The 17,856-nt window shown below is 35.7% G+C and overlaps 1 protein-coding gene across 1 annotated transcript in view; it reads left to right on the forward strand.

Annotated features, from left to right (window-relative positions):
* The window catches only part of HMCN1 (hemicentin 1), a 461,695-nt gene that overhangs the window by 169,269 nt on the left and 274,570 nt on the right, over positions 1-17,856 (forward strand). Inside the window, exons 5-9 of the mRNA XM_011934184.1 lie at positions 251-422; positions 2,727-2,833; positions 13,398-13,518; positions 14,592-14,855; positions 16,412-16,556. Coding sequence (XP_011789574.1) covers positions 251-422; positions 2,727-2,833; positions 13,398-13,518; positions 14,592-14,855; positions 16,412-16,556 — 809 coding nt within the window. The remainder of the gene's footprint in view (positions 1-250; positions 423-2,726; positions 2,834-13,397; positions 13,519-14,591; positions 14,856-16,411; positions 16,557-17,856) is intronic.

The following is a 17,856-nucleotide window of genomic DNA, read 5'->3' on the forward strand; positions in this document are numbered from 1 at the left end:
AGTCTCATTTTGAATGTATTATTCAAGATAGAAAACTTGAAATTTGAACATGGGTTCAACCAGCATTTTGTTTTGATTCTACACTAACCAGAATTAGAAAGAGTCCTATCTTCAGTAATGACTGAAATAAATTTCACACCAGTCCAGGATGTGCCAGAGTCATTTGATTACCCAAAGTACCTGAAACAGCAATGATATAAAACTGCGAATGTTTTCTGATAACACTTACACTTCTCTTTTTCTCTTATAGGTATTAAAATGGGTAGAAGAAGCAGTACAGGCCTCCAAAGTTCACCTCTTATCCACAGATCATTTGGAACAGGCTGTAAATACTTGGAGAATTCCTTTTGATCCCAGCCTAAAAGAGGTCACTGTGTCTTTGAGTGGACCTTCTCCAGTGATTGAAATTCACAATCCTTTAGGTGAGATATATCAACCATCACATAATAAAATACAAAATACATAGAGGGTAAAATACTTTTCACACACTTGTTTTTGTCAAGTTAATGCCAACTTCATGAATAAATTCAATAAATTCAGAAGTGGGTAAGGAAGGTGTTTAAAAAATGTAACATTTTGAAAGTGCTAGCTATTGTTGAATTAACATAAGATCCAAAAAGGTAAAACTTCTCATATTTAAGCAGGTCACATTTAGTAAATTAATTATATTTAAATGATACAAAATAAAAATATTTAAATAAAACCTGAAAGTTTATATGAGGAGATATTTTACAGTAACTTATTCTGTCAAATTCGGTATTTTACATTATTTTTAAATGACTCACACTGAATAACTCTTAAAATAACTAATTTTCCACTATATCATTTTCTTGATAAATTTTAATTTTACAGAAGATATTTGTTAAAAACCAAATTTATATTCTTAGTAAAGGGAACTTTTAGTTCACTTTGCCTCTTAACTTAAGTATATTTTATAACCATGTGATTTGTTTGGTACAATTGCTAGTTGATAACTGCAATAAGATTTACATCAAATAACAATCTAGTAAAGACAGAAATCTTTAATCTTTTCTTAACATTTCCATTTAGAAATATTTTTTACCTAATATTTGTAAAATAGTTATATTTCCACCGTGGCTCTAGTTGTGTATTTTTTTTCTGTATTTATAAATAGGGAAGAGGATAACTGATTTTCTTGCTTTATTTGTCTTAGAAGAAAATAACTAATTTCCAAAAGAAAACAACCTATGAAATTGTTCTCAGAGGCCACAAAACACATTAAAATTTACAAGACAAATACAATGTCTTTCTCAAGACTTCTACAAGTTTGACCTTATAAATGAATTTTCCTGTTGAAGTAGCATTCTACTGCAATAACATCCATGTTACCGAGGAAGGAGTTGTGTTTTCTACTACCTGAAGACTCAGAGTACCTGTACCCATTGCATTATTTTTCTACGACTTTAAAAAGTCACTGGGCATACAATGATTGTAAAACTTTTGATTCAAACATAGGATGCTTATAACTTCTTTCTTTCCTTCTTTCCTTCTTCTTTCCTTCCTTCCCTCCCTCCCTCCCTCCCTCCCTTCCTTCCTTCCTTCCTTCCTTCCTTCCTTCCTTCCTTCCTTCCTTCCTTCCTTTCTCTCTTTCTTTCTCTTTCTTTTTTTTCTTTTTCTTTCTTTTATTTTTTTGACATGGCGTCTTGCTCTGTTGCCCAGGCTGGAGTGCAGTAGCACGACCTCAGCTCATTGCAACCTCTGCCTCCTAGGTTCAAGCGATTCTCCTGCCTCAGCCTCCTGAGTAGCTGGGATTACAGGTGCACACCACCACATCTGGCTAATTTTTGTATTTTTAGTAAAGACAGAGTTTCACCATGTTGGTCAGGCTGTTTTCGAACTCCTTACCTTGTGATCTGCCCACCTCAGCCTCCCAAAGTGTTGGGATTACAGGCATGAGCCACCACACCTGGCCTAACTTATTTCTTTATATAACTAGAGAAGTAGTCCATGGGAAAGTCAAGAGTGAGGTGAAAAACTGAACTGTGGCTTAATTCCAAATTTGCTTTTCCTCTCTTCTAAGTTCCAACTATTGGACACTTTAGATAAATGTCAGGTCAGTAGGCGATGGTATCATGCTACTTCATTATACTGCCTCCTTTAATTATTCCTATGACAGATAAAAGCCTTCTCCTGTGCTTCATGGGAAACCGGTTAAGGTTTTACACTTTGTGTAAAGATGCCCAGGGCTCTCATGTCAGTAATGCTTTGAGTGCTCTCCAGAATGACATTTATTCTGGTTTGCTGTGTTTGCCATCTATTTAATCTAGATATCTCTAGTGACTCTGTGTAACTTTTTTGGTAACCATAGTAATTACTATTTAGGCTGGCTTCGGAAATATGATTACAATCTGCTAATTGTTATTCTCATTTGATGATCAAATCAGCATAACAAATAGTAATCTGTTATTTCAGTTTCTAATGCCTGGACACCCTAAAATTAAGTATATTTTAGAAATAAATAAAATAATGTTTTGAGTTATGGGTATAAGTGTCAATCAGGTCATAGATACTGGAAATTGAATGTGTTTTAGCCACAGAATAGAAAATAAAGGCTTTTGGGGTTAGTTTGCAGCACACTTTAGTAAAACATGTGCCAGTGTTATTTGAAATTTGATCCTGCTCTTAGTTTTGTGTAGTGTTAAATTAGCTAATATACATAGCTGAGAGAAGGATTGTGCTTGTTACCTTTATGTTCTGTCTTTCAGGGAAGCTGATCAAAAAGGGATTTGGCCTGAATGAGCTATTAAATATCCATAACTCTGCCAAAGTAGTGAATGTGAAAGAGCCAGAGGCTGGAATGTGGACAGTGAAGGTACTGTTATTTCACAAAGTTTGTTTATTATTTTATTTTGAAGTTGGCATGTTTCGTGAAGTATACACAGTGGTTTTTTAAAACATAAGCTCTTGCTATCGTGGAGAGTGCTTGTAATAAAAAGCAATGTACATAGGTGTTTATAGGAGGTTTCTTGATCACATGAATTTGGTAGTTTTCAGTTTGAGGACCATGAACATCATCATTGCCACATGATACACTTACAGTTCTCAGATAGTTTTCCTATCATCAAATCTGTAGATTTATTGTATTATCTACTTCATGCTTACAAAATAATCAGAGATGGAGCCAACAGAGAGTAACGGTTAGAGCCATAGGCTGTGTTGTGAAACTGCCTGGGTTTGAATCTTAACACCACGCCTTCACAGCTGCACTGCCTGGGTAACAGAACTTCTCTGTGCATGGCTTTCCTTCTCTGTCCTGTGGGGATGGTAGTCACAGTCCTTTACTTTACAGAATTGGTCTGAGGATTAAACTAATATGATACAGCTGAAATAGTATCGTTTCTGTTTCAAAGCAAGCTTTCAAGTGCTGTGTTGGCTTTTTTTATTTGGTGGATTTCTATTCATTTTTTTCTTTAGCACAATGTGGTATTTGTATCCTAAACTTATCTTAAGTGGTATATATTTCCTTTAACTTATCTTAAGTGGTATATATTTCACTTAAGAAAGCATTGTATTTTGACAGTATGGAGGAAAAAATATACACTCAAAATTCAAGATACCATAAATCAGAGATCTAGTTCTGCCGCAGATTATGTGTGTGTCCCACTGTGGCAGATGCCCTGAGTGACTTGCCTGTATTTCTCAGGCTTTTCAGTGTACTTCCCAATCTAGTATCTGCATTTCTGTGTCTTAGAGGTTTTTTTCTAGAACAGGAAAATGTTGCTCTGCTGAGGAATTAACACCCCTCAGGAGCAGCTATTAGCACCTGAAGGGAACACACTCCAGGTGTCCACTGTGGGAAAAGGCTTAAAACACACCCTTTGAGGGCCTCTTCCCGTTCCTGCATTATCTCCCCTCTTGCTATTAACATTCCTTCCAGCTGTCAAATAAACAACCTGCTCTAGAATCTTTCTGAAGATATCCTGTACATTGTTTACTCTTTCATTGTCTTTTTTTTACATAAAAAATGGAATTAATGGGATCATAATTCAAATTATAGAGCTGCTGTGAAAGTATGTGTAGCTGATATACTGTAGAAATTCAAGGAGCCGTTTTTCATGCCAATCAGTTTTTTTTAAAAGAATATCTCTATTAATGTCCCCAGTTTAAAGAATGAATGTTTACCTTGTAAATCGATTCAAATCCTAAGATACTAGTTTTTTATTCTCAGAACTCTAAGCCCTGCAGGAAAAATAGAAACTCTTGTATAGATTATTTCAAGGTGGATAATATAAGGGTATAGGTGAAAAGGCATATGAAAGAAAATCTGGTAATTTCTTAATGAATGGGCCAGAAACGAACCTACCTGCCTGTTTTTTTCCACCCAGTTCCTTGCACGTAGTGCCTGGTATCTATTGAGTGTATTAGATTGACGAATTGTTTTGCTGCTACAATATTTTAAATAAATGTGGCCAAATTTTATGTAATGGTTATTTTGACTAACTTGCCAAAAATATCACTAGCATTGAGTCTGACTTTTTGTGACCATAGTAGGAAGGAATTACAAGAAGTGTCGAGTCTCTTCATCTCTCAAATACTTTAATTTAAGCATGACTTAGCCAGCAGTATCTTGAGCTAGCAAGTCCACTGGAATAATTTTTTCTTGCTTTCTGAATATTGACCTTAAGTAATCCATTATTGACTGTGAAATACGTGCACGTGATGCCATTCTTCCATGTTAGTAGCAATTTATTGTGCAGTACTTGTACCTATTTCCAGGTGATTTGGATTGCTACCAGTGGTATTTCCTCTAATAAAACTCTTGCCTAGAGGAGGGATATTGCATGTCTGTTATTTTACCTTGTGCCTCACACAAGTATTCATTCAATCATCCATTCAATAAACATTTACTGACTGCTCTTGGCCATGTTCTGTGCTACTTACTTAATGGACATGAAGCACATTTTAATTGATAATTAGAACAGAGAAGTAATGAGGATTAGTTCTATGAGTGAGCAGAGGCTTTGATCAGGTCAGGAGGTGATGAGAACTCTGTTTAGACAAGTCTGTAAGCTCAGTCTCCTATAATTAAGGGAACAATAAAAAGACACAGTATCTATTATCATTTTATCTTAAATTTTTATCTAGCCTTCACCAAAAGAGCTTCCAGCTCTGATTTGCAGCATTTCTAGTGTAGGATTATTGGTTACAATAAGAAAACAAAGAATAAGCATTATAATGAAATTGAAAAATAATAAACTTATTTTGCTTCTATATGAAATACCAAAAGAATGTGTCAGTTTGATGCAAAGGAAATTGAACTGAATCTGATGACATAAAATCTGTTGACTTTGGATTTCCCTTTTGGATGTCTGATGAATGATAAATGTTTTACATGTGCACTTTCTCAAGATGAGAAATGTCTGAGATTAGATAGTGTATCCCTGGTGCTATCTCCCATGTGCTCGACTATCTGGAAAAGGTCTGCTATATCACTAAAATTAATAATGGCTTTTTGAATGTTTCACATAACAGTTTTTATCTCAAATATGGAGAACGATCTATTACTCGACTTTACCATGGTATTCAAGGACCACCCAATTGAGCCTTAAGCCAGTCTTTCTAGTTATCTTCTATCACTTGTTTTTACTTTCTTGTCATATATAATTTTGTACTGTCTCCCCCCACCACATTCTCTTACCCCATGCTTTCTTCCAAGCTTTTCCTTCCCTTTATAATGCCTTTTCTTCCATTCTGACTTATAACTATCCCACAAAGTTCAGCTCAAGTGACAAAACTTTCATCAAACTTTGTCAGATTTTTTTTTCCCTAAAATGCTCTTTTCTCTCTGGCTTTCTATTAAATTTTTCTGCACTTCCCTTTTGGATTAATTTCTCTCTTGTCATTTTTATTTCTGTACATATTTTCTGTCTCTCTTTTTCTATAGATCAGATTTTGCCACTAGTATATGCCACAGTGCCTGAGAAAGAACTACATAAATATTTATGAATAAAAATTAATACATTTATTCTGAGGATATCCAGGGAAGCAGGCAGAAGAACTGGTTTACTTAGCCTATAGTGGAGGTGCTAGCATGGAACACTAATGTGTTTAATGATTTAAAATGATAAGAGAGTGGCAGTTTCCTTTCTTATGTGATTTTTTCTGGTAAGTACTTTACTGTTCCATCTTAGGGCACTTTCACTAAGCAGGGATAATGAGTCAACTCATTTGTATAATTCACATAAACACTCAAATGTTTTAGGTTTCCTCTGATGCAGGTAAAGCATGTTAAAAAGAAGTAACTGGAAATAACATAAAGTTTTATTAAAAACAGAAGAGAAGATTGTTTTCTGCTCCTAAACTTCCATTAGTAGGAAACCTACAGATCATGGATCTTATTTCTGAGAAGCAATATGTTTTTTTTCCATTCAGCAACTAATATAGAGTATCAGAATGTAACCATAGAAATTCTTGAGCCAAATTTTGTCCTCTGCTTTTTAAAGGAAACTCCCTGCAAAGACATTAGATAATTGTCAGCACCCAATGGGTTTAGGTGGTACAAATGTTTATATTAGTCTAGGATTATCAGTGTGATCATTTAATTTAACATATCCCCTGGGGTATGTTTCTATTAAGTACATTTGGATAAACTGTCTTTAGATAATCTCCCAAGTACAGAAAGGCATGTACCCAACCACATAATTATACTGGGATTCTGAGACTAGTAGAAATATTTTGGTTTTAGATAGTTACATTGGTAGCCAGAGCTTACTAATGCATTTTCTACAGGGTAAGGATATTTTAAAAATCCTACTCAAGTGGCATAAGCTTGTTTAGGAATCATAATTAAATCAACCTCAAGTCTGAAAGGACCACACATGAAGATTATTATGCTGGCCTCCTATTAGTCTTTCCTGGTGACTCTTATGAATAAGCCTGTAGTCTATACAAGGTGTGTTAAGTAAATAGATTAGGTGTAGCATTGGTGTTTTGTGTCGGGGAATGTTTGATAATAGATTTTTCCTGGATAATTTTCCAGGTTTTGGCCTGCCAATATCAGACTGTCAACCAAATAGAATGCTTCCTTTATAAAAAAGATATGTGTACACTTAGGTACACATGCATTGGGTATATGTAAATTTATATGCATATGTGTATGCATATATGTGTGTGTGTATTTAAGCAGAATTTATGTTTTGAATACATTTCCTTATCACACATTTCTCCAAATACATAATGCCCAACAAAATAATGGTATTTAAATCTAGCTTCCATGATTGTGTCTTTGTCTGATACAATGCATAACTCACAGTAGGTTCTTAATAAATATTTTATTGGAACCATCTATTCTTTAATTTGGAGAGAATTTAAAACTTAAGAGCAAATACTTTGAAAAGAGGTGGACATCTATTTGAATTCAAGATTCATTACTCAATGTCTTTTTGTTTGTGGAGAAATTACTTAACCTCTCTAAGTCTGAGGAAACTGGGGTAAAATAATGGCTACTCAACATTGTCATGGTTAAATGAGATATTGGTAAAGTGCTTCAGCAGTTTCTGATACATGAATTAGTTGTTACTAATAATGTTGGCACATGAATTCTGACAGGTTAATTAGTTATTCTCTTGAATATATGTAAATCATACATTGTATCTTTACTTTCTTTTAATGCACATATACTTGAATTTTTCTTTAGTTGTTGTGTTTGTCTTACTTTGGGCACATTTACCATTTTATAAAACATTGAAACTCTGTTGGAGAGAGAAAAACCATCTCTATCAATCAAATTTTAATTCAATTTATAAAAGGTAAGGTTTCATATTTAGTGCTAGGAGGAATTCTCACTGGCTTAGTACAAGAAGGTTAATTCCTCACTAACGTTCTGTGTTCCATGGGGTCTGGTAGAGTATTCTGCCTCACAGTCACTCAGGAACCCAAGCTGATGGTGGCTCTACCATAATTTAGAACATGCAGCATCTTCAGTCACTTAACGAGGGAAAAACCTGGAGGATGTGGCATTGAATAAACAAAAAGAAATTTGTTACTTTTGTCTCATCCCAGAAGCAACACATTTCACTCCCTTATTACCCAGTAGGCAAGCTGTTATTGTGGCCTGATGGTATACTAGAGCTGGCTCATAACGACTCATGGAGAGTCAATGATACGTTTCTCTTCCTAGCTCTGTGTTCAGCAACATCATGTTGGGAGCTAGCAATCAGCTATGATGGGAACATTTACACCACAGAGATTGAAAAACGACAAAAATTAGGGGTTTTTTTGTTAGAGAGGAATTTATTAGCACCTCACTGACCTGATTTTTCCTAACTGAAAGGGTACTCAGAAATGTAGAATGGCAAAGAAATAGTTGGAGAATGTTATTGTTTTATATGCCATAGGGTGTAAATCTACCCAGAAATTATGTTATTCCAAAATACCATGCACAGACTTAGGTACCTGAGAAAGACATTGAACTTGGAATAATTGCCATTTAAGTTGGTATCTACACCTAGATAAATATCATTCTTTTGAGCCTCTGTTTCTTTGTAGTGCCATAAAATTATCTTTGGATATAATAGGGTTTTAAGAGATAATGTGTGAACATACTTAGCATAATGCATCTAGAAACATTTAGTGAATTCTTGATGAGTATGGCATTAGCTGGTCTGAGGAAAATCTAAGAAAAAACATCAACACTAGGTGCGTGGATGGTTTTCATGTCATTTATTAAACCTACAAAACCTACATTTATCACATGCCTCCTGAGTGACACTCTGTGGGTGATGAATATGAAATAGTTACAGCCTTGAAGGGACTTTCAATGTAGGCAGGCATTTAACAGGCCTTTGCCTTTAATTTAAGAAGTAAATCCATCTGCAGTAGAGCTGACCAGGAAGATCTGAGCTGAGATCTCAAAGGAGCAAGTAATTTTCCGCTGGAGCTCTCCATGGTGCTTGTTCCATTGTCCTTCAGCCTGTCCTGCTCCTTCATTCTTGGTAGTCTTACTCCAATTCAGAAACCTAGACTCTGGTTCACTTTGCTCCTTCTTTTCCCTTACTGCATTGTAGGTCAAGGCTACCTATTTACAACTTTAGGATACCAATATGTATCTCTGTGTGAGGGTTCTCCAGAGGTACAGAAATAATAGGATATATACATATATGAAAGGGAGCTTATTAGGAAGAACTGGCTCACACAATCTCAAGTCAAAGCCCCACAATAGGCCATCTGCAAGCTGGGGAAGAAAGAAGCCAGTAGTGACTCAGTCCAAGTCCAAAACCCTCAAAAGCAGGGAAGCCAACAGTGAAGCCTTCAGCCTGTGACCAAAGGCCCGAGAGCCCCTTGGACTCACTGGTGTAAGTCCAAGAGTCCAAAGGCCGAAGAACCTGGAGTCTGTTGTCCAAGGGCAGGAGGAACGGAAGAAAGCATCCATCATGGGAGAAAGACAAAAGCCAGAAGACTCAGCAAGCCAGCTTATCCCACATTCTTCCACCTGCTTTGTTCCAGTCGTGCTGGCAGCCAACTAGATAGTGCCCACCCACATTGAGGGGGGTCTTCCTCCCCCAGTACATTGACTCAAATGTTAGTCTCCTTTGGCAACACCCTCACAGATGCACCCAGAAAGAATACTTTACCAGCTTTCTAGGTATCCTTCAATCCAACCAAGTTGATACCTAATTTTAACTATCACATCTAGTGTAACCTCGTCTTTGCCAAACCGTGACCTTACCTCACATCGGCTCACACTGCAGCAGCCTGTGTATTCCTGACTCAGACCCCTTCACAACTTAATGAACGTGATGCTACTCATTCAGAGGAGTAATGTGGCTCATTATGTACGTTTAGAAATTTTATGAATAAATTGACTCTGAAACACAGCTCTTCCTAGCTCAGGTAAATCCTCTTCAACATCTAATATCTAGAAAGTTTCCTGTTATGCTCTGACCCTGAATGCTGCTGCTAGATTTTCCTCTTATCTACAGAAGCCATGAGGTTAGGGTAACTCTGAAGGAGTAATAGTTCAAGATATTCTGTAGTGGAAAGGTGCTTTTTGGAGCCATATTCTAATTTTAATATAACCCACAGGTTGAATCTAGATGATATAAAAGACCAAATAGAAAGACATTAAGACAGTAATTTTGACCTCACTAATTGTATGACATATATTTATATAATTTTATTACATTTATTAAAAGTGTATTAAAATGGCTAAAATAATTTGGAAGAGAAGGGAAGGGAAAAAATATGGCTGGACCTCCTCTTTGCTTGACTCAGTTACAGAATTAGCTTAATTTTCTTTGCCCCTCCAAGACCTTCGTGTCATTTAGCTCTCCTCTAACCTCATCAGGTTCGTAACTCACGAGACTCCGAAGTCTTCTCCCAACACTCCTGCAGTTTCCTAAAAGCTTTCTTGCTTATGGTCTCATTGCCTTCTGATTATTTGTGTTGATTATAACCTTTTGTACTTTGATGTAGGGCAAAACTCAGCCCCTTCAAAATATCAAAAGAAATCTATCAATAGCAAGCATTTTGTGAATTTGGTAGATTTGCTCATAAATTTGGGGTCTATGTCATAAAGCACCTTGTGCTTTTCCTGCTCTTTCCTTGGCCACCACCCCCTCGCCTCCCCATTACATTTCTCTGCTTCTTTCCTCTGGATAGTCCCAGAAGTTCCATATAACTCTCCTTTTATTGTGTAAAGCAGTTCAGCGTATTTCAACATTTACCCTCAAACCAGCATAATTAAATTCATTGAGATCATCATGAGAAACGCATAGGGTAGCTGTAGAGTTTGGTTTCTGGAGCTTCACTGAGTTCAGACTCCAGCTTTGCTACCTGCTGTATCTGTTACTTTGAGCAAGTCACTTAAACTCTCTGATCCATGAAGTGAAGATGATAATAATACTCTCTCACGGGGACTTTTGTGAGGATTAAAAGTGAGAATTTGTATAAAAAATGAAGCTTTATATATAAGGTGTGCATTTTGTGCATGTTAGTGCTTTTTTCTCCTCCCTTTTCCATTTATTGATGGGTTATACCCTCATTATACATAAAACCTGTTTGTTTCTATCACACTAATATATTTTAAAGGGAGCTTAGCTAGGAAAGAGATGAAAACAATAGCTTACTTTAATAGATATCAAACTATTGGCGCTTTCTCATGAAGAAATTTATGTGGTGTTTAGTGTGCCTAAAATGCTGTTCAAGTATTAGAATTCTTTTAAGAGAATAATTAAATAATGATAAATGCATGAATTAACATCAGAGACTATTTTAATACTAAACTATTTTAAAAACTTTAAATTAGCTCATTTTTTTTCTTTTTATTGTATATTTAAACCACAGTGTTAGTTTATTTGGGATGTCCTTTGTTTCCATTACCCTGGTTAGCCCAGAGTTGGATTAATTGCATATAAAAATGGACTCACTTGAAGATATCTTTTATTTACAAACACTTTTAAATTCATCGAAGACATTCTCACTGTCTACAGTATAGTATAGACACATGAAATTAAGATATTTTGTTATTTATTACTCTTCATATTTTAGCAGAGCAATATACTCTTCATATTTGTTCAGAGAATAGTAAACCTATATTCTTACTTTTGCATACTTTATTACTTGGTATGGTCTTTGAAGGATCAATGTTAATTTATATTACATTAATTTTATATAATTTATAAGGGGCTCCCTGTTCATCAAATCTGCTTTAACGTGTTATTTAGTAGTAGAGGTTAGCATATTTTCAAACATCTGTATAATTTCTGTTTTTTTTTACTCAGCTATTAAGCACCACATTTTTAAAAACCACCTTTGTTAGTTGATTTATGCACAGAACACTTGGCAGATGATTAGCACTTGATAGCAGGCATTTGGAAAATTACATGTTAAATTTGTCCTTAGTAACCTCAACAGCTGTTTCATCATAAGGGACTTTCTGAGGAGCAAGGCAACTAACAGTGATATATGATGTTAGTGAAAAAATAAAAATTAACTCATTGTAATATCAAATATTCTGATTGACTTACATGAAATTAGTAGGTGATAGTGTCTTCGATAAAGCTCTACATTATCTAAAGAAATTGAATTAGAATTACCAAAGTTTTATATAACCCTATGGGAAATCCCTGATTTAAAATTGAGTCATGATCCATAGTTTCCTTTTTAAATTTATTATGTGGAATTCATAACATATTCATTGAGAAATAATGGAATAAGGGTGGTACTAAGATCCCTACACTTACACATATAATCTTTTGTAACCTTTATGCAAATGAGCAATAGTAACTAGCTGCATCATTTATGCTAAGAATATAGCAACAGCTTTCATGATGATGTGTTTTTTTCTTCTTTCTCGCCTTCATTTTACTACCCTTTGAGTTCTTGAGATTCTGCTCAATAAGGAAGAAATATGGTATCTACAGGGACAGATCTTCTCTTCCTTCTTCTCCACATTGCTAAATAACAAGGAGTTGCAGTGATTCAGGGAATATTGCATAGTTTGCACAGCTCTTGAAATGGCCCACTGGTAACCATGGTATGAATTCATCTGGCTGTCCACCAGATTAAAATGTATATATGCAAATCTGGCTGTCTACCAGATTAAAATTTATATATATATACACACTTCAGTGCATTCTGTCATTGCTATAATACCTCAATATGTGCCTTCTCAGTGTTGAGTTTGAGATTGATAATTGGTACATTAGTGTTATTTGAATTTTTTCTTTCACTCCCATCTCCTACTTCTACTTAAATTTTGGAATTGTGTGGTCATTTTATTTTGAGACAGAATCTTGGTAACCTATGTAATAAAATAATGGTGAACTCTTGTTCGTAAGTCTTAGGTGGCTTTTGATATGCAGATTCCTAGACTGCCCTGACCTAATATTCTGATTCAGTAAATCTGGACTGGAACTAAGGACTTTGTATTTTTAATAAATGCTGAGTACCTTTGCTGGAACACTGCTGAGCTGAGGATGCCAGGTTGCCCACATCTGGAAAATGGTCAGCTCTATTGCTTGCACTCGCTGTAATGTCCTAGAATTGAGCCTGGATGTATTTGTGGAAGATTTCCATATTTGCTAAACATCTACTATGTTAACAATAGTAACCAAAGCAAAGATCCATTCCCTCATGGAGCTTTTACAGATTTATTTCCAGCCCATTCGTTAGTGACTAAACACTTGTATCTTTTATCATTAGGCATGAAACATATGACTGAATGGGTTTTTAAAGCTGTCCCCATAGGGTATGTATTATAAAACTTGCATTTGAAATATAGAATCATATTTATGTTGAGAACATCCAGATCAGAGCCTCAGTTTTTGGACATCGATTCTAATTAAATATTGTGCAGTTTCCCGTACTGGCGAGGGTTGCATATGATCAGCATACTGGATCAACTGCTGACTAGGTTTGTCATTAAATGTTTTCAGACCTCAAGCAGTGGAAGGCACTCTGTTCGCATTACTGGCCTTAGTACTATTGATTTCCGAGCTGGCTTTTCTCGAAAGCCTACCCTGGACTTCAAAAAAACAGTCAACAGACCAGTGCAAGGTTTGTATGTGCATATTATTTAAATTGACATAATAGATATCCAAATGAAAAATATTTCTCAGACTGTCTATAATTTTATAATTTTGTAGTATTCAATAAAACTGAGAAGCATAGCTTTAAATGTGACTGTTCTCTTGGCCTAGTCACTTTCTCAAAGCGTAATCCCAAGACCACTGACATCAAAATCACTGAGGGTGCTTGTTAAAAATTAAGATTCCTGGACCCCACTCCAGATCTCCTGTCATGGAAGGTAGGGCCCAGGAATATGGACTTCAGTCAGCACCTCAGTTGATTCTTACACTTACTAAATTTTGAGAATTACTAACCCAGATTTTGAGATTTTTTTTCTTACCAAAACGTATAAATTACCTATTGTCAAGGTAAAATGTGTATATATAGCTGAAAAATTAAACACGTTACATATCATTGTTTTTCAAAGATAAAATTATTGATTTTTAAACCTTGTCCTCCTCTTATTTTATTTATACATTAAGATTTATAGTTTTTTAGCTGAAAAGAAGCTTAACTATAATGTAACAGTTAAAATTTGGGGGAGGTTATTGTTCATTTATTTTTATTGCTGCATTTCCTGGAAAGATACAAAATAATTTATCTTTAAAAGTATTCATGTGATCAAACATTATATAAAGTTTTCACAATTCTAATTTTTTTTTTACATGTAAACATAGTTAAAATACCTTTTTTTTTTTTTTTTGAGACGGAGTCTCGCTCTGTCGCCCAAACTGGAGTGCAGTGGCCAGATCTCAGCTCACTGCAAGCTCCGCCTCCCGGGTTTACGCCATTCTCCTGCCTCAGCCTCCCAAGTAGCTGGGACTACAGGCGCCTGCCACCTTGCCCGGCTAGTGTTAAAATACTATAAAAGTAATTTCTTAGGATTTCCTAAGTTTCTCTGGTCATGCATAAACGGTCTTTTATGTAGAAACAATTCTGCAACTGATCCAGAATTTGTAGGCATCCTTATGGTACTCATATATTATTATCATGCAAATACTTATTTGTTATATAACTTCAATTGCATGTTTCTTATAAATGATAAAATCTTTCTCTTGTAGGAATACCTACCTATGTGCTACTCAATACTTCTGGAATTTCCACTCCAGCTAGAATAGATCTTCTTGAACTTTTGAATATCTCAGGAAGTTCTCTTAAGACTATTCCTGTTAAATATTACCCAGATCGAAAACCTTATGGCATATGGAATATTTCTGACTTTGTACCACCAAATGAAGCTTTCTTTCTCAAAGTAACAGGCTATGATGAGGATGATTACCTCTTCCAGAGAGTATCAAGTGTTTCCTTTTCTAGTATTGTCCCAGGTAAGACATCATTTTATTCAACATTGGAATATTGACAGTTTAAGGGGGTGGTGTTGTCCCATAGGTAAATAGCAGACTAAAAAATAAAAAATATTATCTTCATATTATTACTGCATCACCAAATTGATGAACATTTACATGTAGGGCAATACAGTTTTTCTTAGCTCTTAAATAGTACATCCAAAGTTTCATGTTAAGTCTCACTGATTGCAGATCTGAGAATTTTGATTAGTCAGTGTAAGAGCTGGAACTGGAAAATTCTGGTACTCTCTTTCCCTCTAAAAAAGCCTGGGGCATATATTTGCTTAAACTATCTAAATTGGCTAAATGTTTATATACAATTGTCAGAAACTTTCTGCTCCATAGATGGTGGTTCATAGTAAACAACAGGTGATCACTGCCTTTCTTTGTCTAGTTGGTTAGTTAGCTAGTTAATTGTACATTTGCTACTATGTAGAGAGGAGATTACAGATTAGATATTATTTGGAAGCATCAGCTAGCATTTCAGCTTAGCTGTACTTGAGCTATTTTTCAAGGCTCATGACTGAACTCTGACCCAATCTTTTTTTTCTTTGAGACGGAGTCTTGCTCTGTCACCCAGGCCGAAGTGCAGTGGTGTGATTTTGGCTCTACCTCCTGGGTTCATGCCATTCTCCTGCCTCAGCCTCCCGAGTAGCCTCCTGAGTAGCCTCCCGAGTAGCCTCCCGAGTAGCTGGGACTACAGGCGCCCACCACCTCTCCTGGCTAATTTTTTATATTTTTAGTAGAGACGGGTTTCACCGTATTAGCCAGGATGGTCTCAATCTCTTGACATCGTGATCTGCCTGCCTCGGCCTCCCAAAGTGCTGGGATTACAGGCATGAGTCACCGTGCCCGGCCAGAACTCTGACCCAATCTTTAGGACTGTAGCTTGAACCATGGACTGACAGAGATATAAGATTGCTTATAAAATTGTACTATTAGGTGGAGGGACAAAAATTTATCATTTATACATAAGACAGTGATTTGGGAAATTCAGGAACAATTCTATAGCTTTTGTTTAATAGTTGTAGAGTGGTGAGAATAGAACCAACCTCAATATTTCCTCATATACAATATTCAAAGTTGGCTTAGCCCCTAATTTGAATGCTACAAAATCTGATGGATTCCTAAAAGTCATTTTTTACATTTATTTTGGAAAAACAATTTGATTCTGAGATATGTGGGTTCTTATGTTTTTGAAATAAAAACATATTCTAGAATTGATATATTATTACTTATTTGGTAGCATTTTTTCTATCTTGGTGGCACAAAAAAATACTGTGTCTTAAAAACTGTGGAGTCTTAGATTCAATGAATACTGTAGTAAGGGGCTCATAAAGATATCCAGAAATCAACCAGCTTTGAAGAAATAAAGATAGAAAAAGTAATTTTTAGTGATCTGGGTTAATTGGAATGCAGAAGATTTACTGGAATAATTTACGTATAAAGATTTTGAATGGTTTAAGAGGCAGCACTTAACATCATTGTGATCTTTGTGCTTATGTTTTTTGTTTTTGTTTTTGTTTTTTTCCCAGATGCTCCCAAAGTTACAATGCCTGAGAAAACCCCAGGGTACTATCTGCAGCCCGGCCAAATTCCCTGCTCTGTTGACAGTCTTTTGCCCTTTACCTTGAGCTTTGTCAGAAATGGAGTCACACTTGGAGTAGACCAGTATTTGAAGTAGGTACATGTTTCTGTCAGTAATAAGATTCAGTATTAAACATGTAAATATAAATAGCCTATTATTGCAATGTACTTTTTCACTGGAAATTCTCACTTACTACATAGTCTGGAATATAGCAGTGAACAAAATGGAAACAAATCTGTGCCGTTGTGGAGCTTATATTGTCATAGAGGGAGACAGTAAACAGAAGATAAATATAATAATATAATAAATACTGGGACATATTCAAATGTTGACTCCTGTGTTATAGAATCTGAATGTTTCATAATTTGACGGTCTGTTTGTTAAGACAAATACAGAATTGTGAAAATGACATTAAGTACAAAATCTTGAAAGGAGACCTTGCAAATGAGAGGTCCTGAAGCTTTAGCTTTATTGGCTTCATGGTAAAAGTGTTTCTGAATCTGATTTAAGGTGTTATGATAAGTGAATCCGTTAAGCATACAGCAGGTTAGTTGGGTTGAATAATGCTGGTAGGTGGAGTGGATGTAGCATTGGCCAATTTGAAATCCTAAAATTCAGAGTAAGGGGCACTGGAGCAAAGACATAAAGATGCCAAGAAAGATGATCAACAAGGTATCCAGAGAAGAGTATTCAAACACCAGGAAGAGCAAGTGCAAATGCATGAAGGTTGGAGTGGACTGGGCATGTGGGAAGGACAGACAGAAGGAGGCCAGTATGGCTGAAGCCCATTGAGCCAGGAGGAGAAGGGGAGCGGAGAAGGTCAGAGAGGCATAGTCTGTGCTGCAGGTGGGGTGACAGGTGGCTCACAGCAGGTGTGGCGCCTGCATATAACAATCAACAGGAATGGGCTAGAGGGCACCAGCTTTTCTTTGTGAAGTTGGATAACTTTTTTAGACAAATGCAAGTAATTTAATGATAAAAACTAAGTAAACCTTGAAAACTGGAGAAAAACGATTTCTGCAAAGTGTTGCCTTTTAACTTACTGTGAAACAACGTTTTGGGAAAATCTCTAGAAATTATTTTTTTATCAGACTTTTATACTGTTAGTTCAATATCAACATAACTTCCATAAGATGTTAAGTGTTTGACAGTCTCAGCTTATACAATCGCTTTATGGGGACTCATTTTAATCAAAAATTTATGGCAGGAATGTTCATCATAACTAGGACATTTTCTACTCTTCAAAGATTAAACTGTATTATTTCCTGCCCCTTACATAGTATATCTTAATGATTTATTTAGCTGTGTATTTGATAATCAGCAACATAATTGACCAGGATATAAAATGATGAAGCTACATAACTAGCTGGTGAAATCAAATAATTCTGTTTT

The sequence above is a fragment of the Colobus angolensis genome, unplaced genomic scaffold, assembly GCF_000951035.1.
Source record: "Colobus angolensis palliatus isolate OR3802 unplaced genomic scaffold, Cang.pa_1.0 Scaffold132, whole genome shotgun sequence".
Taxonomy (NCBI): domain Eukaryota; kingdom Metazoa; phylum Chordata; class Mammalia; order Primates; family Cercopithecidae; genus Colobus; species Colobus angolensis.